Source organism: Merops nubicus, unplaced genomic scaffold (genome assembly GCF_000691845.1).
Source record: "Merops nubicus isolate BGI_N331 unplaced genomic scaffold, ASM69184v1 scaffold34523, whole genome shotgun sequence".
NCBI lineage: Eukaryota > Metazoa > Chordata > Aves > Coraciiformes > Meropidae > Merops > Merops nubicus.
Window position 1 is genome coordinate 11,247 of NW_008600191.1, and position 11,699 is coordinate 22,945.

An 11,699-nucleotide genomic window follows, 5' to 3' on the forward strand; every position below is an offset into this window, starting at 1 on the left:
GCAGGGCTGAGCTCTTCCCCACGGAGAGCACTCGCACGGCAGGTCACACGGAGCTCCCTGCTGTGGTCCCCATGCAGCACATCCTCCCCTCACCGAAGAGCAGGGGGAGCCTGAGCTGCAGGAGATCTAAGAAGCCCCAGCTGGCTCCATGCCTGCAGAGCCTTCCACCTGTGCAGCACGAAACCCCCTGGTGCCCACTCCCCGCTGGCCGCCCGTGCCAGCGCTCCGCTGGTGGGGCAGCACGCTGTATACATTGGAACTACTAACTGCTTCATTGTGATTTTTGGCCACTTGGAGTATTTTTAGCAATTTGCCAAGGTTTACTCTGTGATTTATTATGGAGGAAACAAACTCAAGCACTAACAAATGAAAATATGTAAACTCAGACTTTTCAAGTCAATAGGAAGGTATTCAGCTTCTTCAAGCCCTTTAGAGGCATGCAGATCGCTGCAGATTCAACTGCTGGAAACAACAGTTTGATTAAGAAGCCAGTGAAATGTAATCTAAGTAGTCATATTTAAGTTGCTTAGAGATTTATAGTGAAAAATTCCATATATACAATACTTTGCAATTATCATTCCTAAAACTGTGGCTTAGGATTTGTTGGAAATATATTTTGTATCACTTTTTCAGTAAGGCCAAAGCACTCCAGCTATCTACCATCTAGAACTTTATTATCTTTAATTACTATATTAAATAAGTTAAAACACAGTGACAGGAAAAAACACTTGAAATAATGAAATACACAGGAAAAAAATTCATTATGAAAGCTTAAAGTATTTGAGTTACCTGCAGATATAGCACTAGATACAGCAAATTCTTGGTTAGCAAGGCAGATATCATTGAAGAGAAGGTAAACTTCCATTTCTGGTATGAAAATTCAACTAGATACTCTGCCACATACCTCCAGAACACAAAAGATAATGCCTATGAAGTCTTAGCAGCCATCACAGCACTATCTATAGTTAAAATACTGAAGGAATCTATGATTAAAACTGGAAGTTAGTTTGATACTGAATATCGTAGTTTCTTACAAGTTTTCTGAACGCTTATGAAAACATTAGGAATGGGATTAAGAGTACAAGAAGCTAATAACTAAAATAAGGAAGGCTGCTAGTCAGAGTATGATTGGGAGTTAACAATTCTATCTGGCATGGCAGATATATTTCCTTCTCAGCTGTCAGTCTCAAGAGATTAATACAGAATTCACTTCTTGTCTATTTATCTCAATACACAGTTTCCAGTTTTTCCAGTACTAAACCAGCACAGCGAGTGGCAAGAACCCTTGTCTGTGCCTGCCACCACTGGGACATGGCTGGTGGAATGATGTGGCCACATGCATGCTTCTTGGTCACCTTTTCAGCTGAGCAGCCACTACCCCTCCTTTCCTATAGAAAATAAGCAAAATAAACACACTGCCAAATGACCAAACCCTGGCAGTTTTTCCCCCCACATTTGGACATGTCACTTGACTTTCAAAATGCCATTATGCAAAGCCAACTAACTTGTACAAAGTCTTTTTTTAGTTCAAGAAACCCAGCAGAGAGAACTTCACCAAGCAATTCTTTGTTAGCATAACATTTGACCTCGTATCTCTTTGGAAATCATACAACTTTGCTAATGCAGCCCTTACAGAATTAATCAAGCAGATAGTTAGATCCTAGTTACTGTGAACCCAGCCAATTATGAGCAGCACTGAAATTTGTCACTGGCATGTCCAGCTACATTTTCCAACATAAAGATCAACAGAACTTGTGGAAATGAGGCCCCACTCTCAGACCTGCATGACTTGGACACTTTAGACTACAAGCACTAGCAAAACCAATGCTTTTAGGAACAATGTGTTCTTAAAGAAGTCTTACCTCCCAGGTCTCCATTACCTGCTGCATGAAACCAGCAAGAAAGAACAACACCTTTCACCCTCTATTTCCACTAGCAAAGCTAGGAAAAAGTGATTCACTGAGAGTTCAGAGCTCTCTGTTTGTTACTCTGCTCTACTGCACGAGATCCACAGCTCAGTGAAGGCCAAACAGGCTCAATGGCTTAGCTGGAGAAGTGGCAAGGGGAGGCTGCCCACACAGAGGCAAGCCAGCACAGCTTCCAGAGTCCAGGGGTGACAAGCTTACAGCCTGAGCCACATCACCAGGTAAGCAAGGAAAGAAACCCTAAAAAGAGTGGGGCAGAGAGAGGCACAGCAGGCATCCACAGAACAAACAGCTCAGATAAATTTAAAGCCACACAGATCACAAATGTATTGCCATTGTCAAGTCCAACTTCCACCCTTGAACAGGGACTCACGTGACAGGACCATGGTCACTGAACACGTTCTCCATCTAGTAACAGACCTCAAAACTCCCAGAGATCCCCTGAGTCAGCCAAGCAAGCCCCAGGACAGAGCCAATACTCACAGCCTTAGCCAGAACGACCATCAGCTCAGGGAACTGGTGTGTGAGGAGGGCGAGCATGGCCGAGAAGGAGCACAGGCCTGCTGTGAAATGGATGAAGAAGGGAAGCTCCTTCTGTGGGTAAACGGAGACTTCATGAAATGCTGAAAGGAAAAAAATTAAGAATATTGACATCTGATAATTGCGGGCAGGTTCCTGTGTAATTTATACAGTCTTGTAACTCAGCTCTGGACTTTCAGAAGGACTAAGTGTGGACTCAGGACTACTGTGCAGCACGTAAAGTCCCAGCACTTGCACTCCTCCTAAAAAATTTTTCCTCTATATGAAATGCTCTTCATTATTAAATAGTCATTACATCTTTCCCTTCCCAATCTTCTTTTTCCCTTGCATGGGCTTTATTTTTGAAGCATGTCATCAAGCTTAGTTTTTGGTACCTACTCTTTTAACTGGACAGAAAGAAGAACTGTAGAATTCACAATCTGTCACAGTTACCTAGAGCAATATGAGTAAGTTGGGTGTTTCCAACTCTCTGAAGCATTAATCCTCTTACCCAAAGAGAAGAGCACATCTCCCCATCCTATAAGCAGCTGAGCAAGTACAAAACAACCATCACTTTACATATACATGCAAGGTAGCTCCTTAATACTTCTCCAAGGTTTCTGTTTGGGAGGCCATAGTAAATTTTTTCAGAGCAGCTGACAGACTAGACCCCAAAGAAAACAGTCCCAGCACTAGGTTATAAATTCTGTACATAGCAGCTCCTTGCAATTTCCAATCTATGGTAACCAAATCAAAAGAAGGTGATTAGACAAGCTAAGGGCTGGCATATGGAGCTTTCAGCACTCAAGACACTACTGCTGGCTACTAGCTGAGGACCTGTCTGGTGAATTTGCAATTAGTCACTGGCTCTGAATACATGCAGCTACAACTTTTATCCAGTGATTTTAAAGTGGTCTTAAATGAAGAAAAAAGCTGTTTCTATAGATGTAATTATGAAACGACTGCAAGCTTCTTGACAAGGCTCTTTACAATCTAACAAAAGCCTCAAAATGTAAGTAAGCATTCTTGCAAAACAAGAAAATACATTTGTACTCATTTTTAAACTGAAGTCTGAGGAGGAAAAACACACTTTACCCTCCCAGTTACTGCTGCTGAAGGCACCTGAAAGCTGCTGCTACAAGAGCAAGTCAGCAGAAGAGCCTTGGGTTCTTGCAACACATCAATGGCAAAGTGCTTGGGCTGTGTTCTTCTTTTAAGTACATGGTTCTGGAACACAGCTAAGTAGAACATTTGGAGTTCTGTGTCTAACACAGAGATGTCTAATGTCATCCCAGAGATCATCAGTTCACCTTCCTACCACACAGCCAGACATTGTACAGCAGTAACACTCCTCTCTACTGAGCAGCCACAGGAACTGCTGCTCTGCTCTGGAACAGTCACACTCACACTACTGTAGAAACCCACCTGATCTTTAAACCATGGAGCAATATAATTTAGGAAACATCTCAATATAAGTTAGAAAAGTTAAAAAAAAAAAAAAAATAGGAAGGGTTCTTTTTACACTAGTTCTTCCTACACTGGGAAATTAAAATCTAAAATAGGTAAGGACAACTAAAGACAACTCTATACAGTAACAGCCATTTGAGAATTGTTAATAGTCAGACCAATACAGGATTTCCAGATCATTGATGGTCAACGTAATTTTTAAAAATGTATCTATTTGAAATAAAGTGTCAAGATTTCTTGAGGAAGTACTGCAATAAAAGTGTTAAGATGATTTTATTTATGGGTAGTTTTATATTTAAAACATAACAGGAATGCGTGAGTGATCGTGTTGAAATAGCTGCATGTGTTGGTGTTTAATTATGCTGGGAAGTCTACAATTTAGGGTTAGTCGCTAACCAAGGAATTCCTTGTGCAATATCCTGCATAAGTGAGAATTGAGTAATTTAAAGCAGTCTGGGGGCAAATTTAAATTACACGTTTTAAATATAACTTCAGGCTTTTAAACAGAAACACTTATGTGTAGTTTTCCTTTCCACAGCTGTGGTCTCAGTGGGTCTGCTGGTGCTTTTGCAGTAGCCCTTTCCAGTCCCAGGGGACATGGGTTTCTTCATGACACAGAAGTTCTCCCCCAAAGGAATTCTATTAACTCGTACAATTAACAGCCCAATTCTAACCTAAATTAATGCTATTTGCTTAAATTTAAAGAACTGGTCCATTTTGTTGCTCTCAAAGTTGACCAATCTTTGCCTGAATGTACCACACACAGACCTCATCTCTGAAGGACCGATGTTATTACAGACTCAAGCTGACATTTACCACACACATGTCAAGTGCTTCAGGATCCTTTGGGAGGGACATCAACAAATAGCTGAAACTCCTTCACAGGAAGCTCAAATGAAAAAAGTCACAGTAAGGTAAATACAGAACACCACAGACTGAACGTGTCCTTAGCTTATGTTTTATTATCATTACTGCTTAGAAACCACTTACTTGGCAACAGTTCTCTGTCTGCTGTTTCTGTGCAGCTCGGATAGGGGTAGAAAAGATGACCTTTCTCTAATGGGTATGGGATCATCCTAAATGCTGAAAAAGAGTGAGTGACATTAGATCTGTATCTAAACCAAGCATTGGTTTCTCACAAAGAGAACCAATCGTGTTGGAGGTGAATATAAAGGCAGAGATTATTCTGCTGTACAGAGAAAGGTGAAACAAGAGACACTTACTGCCCTCCCATGTACAGTGTAGCAGGTTGAGAGCCCCTTCTATCCTCTTCCAGTGCTGAAGGTGAAAAAAAGCGTATGCTACTGCCTCACTGTCCCCTCGCTTCAGAATGTGCTCTGGAGGAAGCACTAAGCTCTTCATTTCTAGCAAATACTGAAAGTAAAAGTTGAAGCACACTCGGTTACATGGAATATTCAAAAATCTTTAACTGTTAGACATAAATCATCACTTGAGGCACAACTGAGCATATCACACAGGGGCCAACTTCTACCTGTCCAGGAAAGAGCCCAGCCCTGCCAGAGTGCAGACAGCCTGCCCTCACCTGGGAAGTGGAAAGCAGCTGAACACACAGCCCTGCACAACACTCTTAATTTGGGGGTTTCACAGACAAAATATCAGGGGACAAAAATGCATCTTCAGTAAGGCAAAATAAAAGTATGTTATTGTGGAATATACCTAAAGTATAATGTCACTGGTACTACCACTGAGCTACAAGTTTAGGCTAATACAAAATAACCCCAACAAACCAAGAGCAATTTTTTCCCATCGTGCAATCACTGCAAGTTTCAATGCAGGAGGGTCAAGTACTTGTCAGCTCCCAAGTATGAGCAGCAAACCAGGAAGTGTCACTACACTAACCAAAAGAAGAGTAATGAACCAAACTGAGGGACATCTTGTTGTAACGTGGTTTCCTTGCCTACCACAAAGGATCTCCCATTTCAGATTTTTTCACTTTCAGCCTTCTCCCTTCATCAGTACAACATCCAATGCACAGAAGGGTCAATGAACACAAGGATTAATCATTTTCCATTTCCCTCGAAACACAAGACATGCAATTTTGTTTTCTCATGGTACATTAAGAAAAGACAGGTATTCATTTGAACTTAGCTTTTAAAAACAGATGAGTAATTTTTACAGGAATTAAATGACAGTTTCAGCTCTAGTATTTACCTGCCAGTTGTCCTCTCCTAGCATATAGTGTCTCATTCAATAACAGCCAAAGTTAATCCACATCTTTGATCAATGTAGCTGGTCATTCCTTTGACTGTCTCCCAAAGTGTAAGAATGCAGCTAACTCACCGATTTATTTCAGCAGATGCCACAAACTATGAGATTATTTACTAATCCAGTTTGAGGACTTAACTTTTCCCATTCAGATTCTTGAAGGAATGTAGGAGGGGTTGTGCCCCAGCCACATAAAGCACATTTACTGCCTGGCTAGGTTCTTCTCTTAGTGCCTTGGGCCTACCCTCCAAGGGTAATATTCTTGCTAATCCCCTCTAATCCTCTTCAATTTTTTTTTTTTAATTTTTTTTTTTTTTTTACACAGTAAAGGATCACTCACACAGGGCTGCTGTGGGAAAATGGTCTCAAATATCTGACCTTTGACCTGACTCCTCATGCTCTCCACAGCGCCCACTCTTCCACAGCGTGGGGAGCGAGGGAACCCGGGGTGGGGGGTGAACCCCCCCTGCCATACTGTCACAGCACTGGACACCAGGCTCTGCCTGTCCCTGTGCCCCTGTCACCACACAAACAGAAAGATTCCAGAGTCTGTCAGGTTTTCACATTCGTGTTTACCCAAAAAAACAGGCAAGGTATCAGTAGAGAAAATTGGGGTTGGCAGATTTAAGAAAGTCTTCACACACAATAAAAATCTGTAAGCTATTCAGAAGATGATTGGAAAAGACTGTTTCATACAGGATCAAAATGAAGTTACAGATCTCTAATTTGAAGACTTTCCAAACAAAACTCAGCCTTGTAAAAGCATAACTCAGAACAAAGAGAAACAAACATTACTTTATTTTCCTTATGCAAAATGATGTTATGTGCAAAGACAACCACGTTCATCAGATGCAAGAACAAAAGGATTTCTGCTTTACACACTCCTTTATTTTTAGTCCAGGGACAGAACAGACTGCAAATCCAAAACCCACATTTTCTTGCCCACTACTCCACTTTAACCCACTGGGCAAGTCGCTTCACTCATCTGTGCCCCGTGCACTTGTTTGCTTCAACCAGGAGCATTTCAGAGCTCTAGTTAGGCAGCACCAACCGAATTCTGCCCTGCTGCCTGACAGACTGGTGTGTCAGGGCAATACTATAATTTAAAAAATCATGAAGAAGATGGAATAGGCATACAATTAGAAAATAAGATCATACTACTGCAATCTGGAATCAGTTTCTGTGATTGTCTGTAGAACTACAGAACATATTTTGCAAACAGCCCGTTTGAAATATCAAACTTCTTTAAAAGGATACATGAGGCTCCTGAAACAACTGGAGGATATATAAAATAAAAGAACTTTTAGATAATGATAATGCGTTATAATCTTCCTCCCCTAAAGGCAGAGGCTAAAGAAAAATCTGTCTGAGACTGTCTGAAATGAACTTGCTACGCTCTTGATCAGTCATGCAAACAAGCAGCAATTTCTCCCAGCAATTAGCTTTCTCAGTGCACATTCTATTGGATTGGACAGGCAGACAGAGCAGAGCTGCTGGATAATTCAAGCCTATACAGCATGGCCACTGGGACTCCATCATCATTTGCAGGGGATTAGGTCCAGGACTAAGTCAAGCTTCTGCATTCAAGGTTTCAAACTGAATGCATCACCAAGACTAGTACAGTAAAAGCAACGCAAGGTTTAATGTTCACCCACTTCTCAGTGGAATCTGTATCTTGGTCAATTCAAGTAATGCCAGACATTAAATTACAGCCTGTAACAATCCCAACTCTTCATCTTGTTTACACATGGATAGAGAAAATAATTGATTGTATATCTTTCAATAACCCCAGTTCTGGAGCCATGCTTGGAAGCAGAGCAGAAAAAAATATTTTGAAACACTGAGTGGTTATGGTCTGAAGAACTTAATTTGGCTTCAGGGATTTTAAGCATCTGAATTTATATTTATTATTGTTTAGCCTTATCGAATAAAGGGCCTTCAGTAACACATTACTGGATTTTCCAGTAAGTTAGAAAATTGAGGGTCTGTGATATTTTCCTTTTTCACAAAGCCCTCTTTGATCAGCACCTATTGCAAACTAATTCTGGCCCACTGACCATTTCTGATACAAATACTAATGTGTTTAACAACTCAACGGCTGGAGTTATAACCAACTTCAAGAAAAGATGGGGCTAAAAAGGCTTCAATAACAATTTGCTAACATGACTTTTTCAGAGGAAAATAAAAAGTGGTCCAATGGGAAATAAAATGCTCTTACCTTTGGAACATGAGGGTTAAATTCCACAGCTCTGTGAATTGCTTCCACAGCATTTATTTCTGCTGTACTAAGCCCTCTTTTGGAGGCAGTTTCTGGGGAGAACCTGAAGGGAAAAACTCATGCTGAACAAAAGTAATGAATATTAAATACTAGCCAGGTGTTTGTTTGCATTGTAAGCTTGGAGTTCATGAAAACTTGGCAGATTTAGCAATAAAGACAAACAAATCCTTCAAGGAGATAAATGTTCATGTTAATTTAGGTATCTTGACTGTCATCCATGCCCGTACGACAAAGCTGTGTTTAACTTTTGGAAATGTGCTGTCAGTGCTGTGGGACAGCAGAGCTGCCAGTCCCACACGGGTGCTGCAGCCTCACCTGCCCAGAGGCAGAGCCAGAATCAGCTGCACCAACAGACCCCGAGGCCAGCCAAAGGCCAACACACACCCCTGCTCCCAACACACACCCCTGCTCCCAACACACACCCCTGCTCCCAACACACACCCCTGCTCCCAACACACACAGCAAAGGGCTCCTGAGCATCACAAGCAGAACACTGAGAACAAAATTTATACCACAGCACATGTGCACCTGGGCTACTGCAAAACTTCTTCACTGTATTAACTTTATGGATGCTTAAAAGAAACTTTAAATTACATTCTACTACACACATGTATGTATATAAAAATACACTTAAATTGCTCTTAGAAATATAACTACTACACACTGGATTTAGACCTTTTTAATTCTATTTTACAGCATAACCCAAGATCAACAACAAACCACTGTTTTCAGAAATATGCTTCCTCACCTTTCTGAAACAGCTCTGGCTTTCAGCAAGGCTGCTGTGTAACATATCGCTGCTGATTTCGGAAGGCTGATATCTATGATAAAATAAAATAATTAAGCTCTAAGAACCTAAGGCAAGACAAACATTTTAAATCACATCCGTTGAGCTTAAAGATTTTTACTTGGGTATATCAGACAATGACTGTAACATCTGGAACATTTCAGCTATGATTAGAAACTTGGAATTCCTTGCACAGTCTTTCTGGTCACCAGTCAGTCTCAGATTAAAAGCTCAGCTACAGTTAGGTGATAAAGAGTAATTTTTATTTTTAAATGCACCAAGACATCAAAACTGAATCTGAAGAGCAATGTAAGTACAAATACACCCTTAAGAACAGTGTACCACCTCTCCTGTATTAACACAAGAAAGTTTAAAATAAGCTTCTAACTTTTACCTGATTTTGCAGCTGTAGATTAAGAGTTTTACACACTACTGCAAGAGAGACTGACTAGAAGCTGACAAAAAAATATAACATTACAGACAGGTAGATAAATTTCAAGGAAAATGCAGTTTCCATTTTTCCAGTTCCATGGGGAAAATTTCTTGCAGTTGTAGGTTTTGTAGAATATCTGAGGCCAAGTTTGAGCTGACAATTACAGATTAGAAGGTTAGCACTCTCCAGTACAAGTTTACTTTAAAAGCAGACAAAGTCTGGGGTCTAATTCCCAAGTACCATGTTGTGTATAGTCAGATGGCTCTTGCTTTTTTTGTAAATCCCATCCTGGGCTTGTGCATCACTTACTAGAAGTCTAGCTGTCTTGTCAAGCAAAACACAGGGGTGCTACAGAGCCTGAAGCTCATGCTCATTTTTCCAGATGCTTAGAAAACAAGAAAAACAGCAACCCTTTCTTAAGTAAGTGTCACAATTTGTGATGTTAGTATGAAGAAGCAGCAGAAAAAGAGCAAAAGGTTTTGTTACATTAATAAGAAACCACAAAGAACATGGACATTCAAGTAGCAGAAGCAGACTGCTCTGGTGCCCAGGCACAAGAGGCACAGGATTTGGGCAAGGATAGCATACTTTGGTTCCCTGAAGCAATAAGAACAGAGACACAAGAGAGAACACACTGACTTCTGAAGGGCAGGGAACAATCACCACAAAACAGTGCTTTATGTCCCTCCATTCTGAAGGTGAGTTAAGGGACAGCTTTCACAGCAGCACTTTGTGCTCTCATGGCCTGGGCGATACCTGGGTGGCAAAACTGAACACAGTAAGAAACAAAGTATGTTACTAAAGTTTACCTAGACTTGCACAAGACCTGAAATGTGTTAGTTGAGGTGGAAAGTGAAAGCAAACGACAGCCATTTAATGGCCCAAAGCTTGCACAGCACTAATCAGCAGCAAGCAGTGTGCCTGGGCATTGCTAATCACTGGCAAGCAAGCTCCATATGAAGAGAACCATGACGCCAAGCCTGGAAGATGACAACAAGGGAAAATCACCTCCTCCAGCCTATTGACACTCACTGCTTAGGGGGCTATGTGCCTGAAAAGAGCTGATCAATTTCAATATAACCAGGGATGTAGAAGAGATTAAAAAAATTAACTGAAGCAAAGTGAGACCCAAGATTTCTTTGTATTTTAGAACAAACTTAAAAACATAGAAAGTAATTTGCCTAACTCTGACCCAATCATACAAAAGAAAAAACCTGATTTGCACTCTGGAAGCAGGTATTTGTTACCCATGAAGGGAAACCAGTCAGGTAGCTGAGATCACAGGTAGATACTTGCTTTCCAACAGGCACACCTTGCCCAGCTCACCTGTACTCTTGCCCCAAAACACCCAATTTCTCAATAGGCATCACTCACCATCATACTTTGCTAAAACTGCCTGGACGTCTGCATAAGCCTGCAACTCCAGCAGTGCCTCCAGAAGGTTTTCATGAATATTCAACATGCTGAGAAGTGGAAACTCTTTCATTAACTGCAAATCAGTAAAGAGAAATAAATACAGAATTGCACCTGAAGCCCTGAAATAATACAAATCAGTACAATAATTTAAGCTTCTTCAGTGTTCTTTTCTTCTGCAGTGTTAGAAACTGGCACATACACAGCATGAAAAAAACCCTACATCATTTCTACCTTACTTTTTCCTATATTGACCTACTGGACAATAAGTGTATTGAAGTTCACACAACACAAACTTGGCCCAAAGCTGCACAACTCAGTAAGCTGGTTTGATCAGTAATATTTTCCTACGAAAAGAGAACTTATGAAACACCTTGGGCAGGTGAAAGAAAAATTATCAAGAAGTCTAATGTTGGCTCTTCTGACAAGTTAGTCACTGAGTCAAGCATGAAGCAAACTGGACAACAGGACTGTGAATGTATGGCATTAATCCCACATGCAGGAACCAAAAAACATGTTCTCAGAAAAAAACCACAATGTGCAGATCTCACTGGAAAATAATTCAGTTAGATTAACTATTATGCCTAGAAAGTAACTTTAAACCATCAGTTTGCACAATCTGACAGAAAACAACAGCTGCTCAATTACTTT

The 11,699-nt window shown here is 40.8% G+C and overlaps 1 protein-coding gene across 1 annotated transcript in view; it reads right to left on the minus strand.

Moving 5' to 3' along the window:
• Positions 1-11,124, minus strand: part of LOC103770382 (suppressor of tumorigenicity 7 protein-like) — a gene marked incomplete at its 5' end in the record, with an annotated part of 12,789 nt that extends 1,665 nt beyond the window's left edge. The window contains 6 exons of the mRNA XM_008937639.1: positions 2,409-2,548; positions 4,902-4,994; positions 5,135-5,285; positions 8,356-8,458; positions 9,164-9,236; positions 11,010-11,124. Of these exons, the coding sequence (XP_008935887.1) occupies positions 2,409-2,548; positions 4,902-4,994; positions 5,135-5,285; positions 8,356-8,458; positions 9,164-9,236; positions 11,010-11,124 (675 nt within the window). The remainder of the gene's footprint in view (positions 1-2,408; positions 2,549-4,901; positions 4,995-5,134; positions 5,286-8,355; positions 8,459-9,163; positions 9,237-11,009) is intronic.
• Between the last annotated feature and the right edge of the window lie 575 nt (positions 11,125-11,699).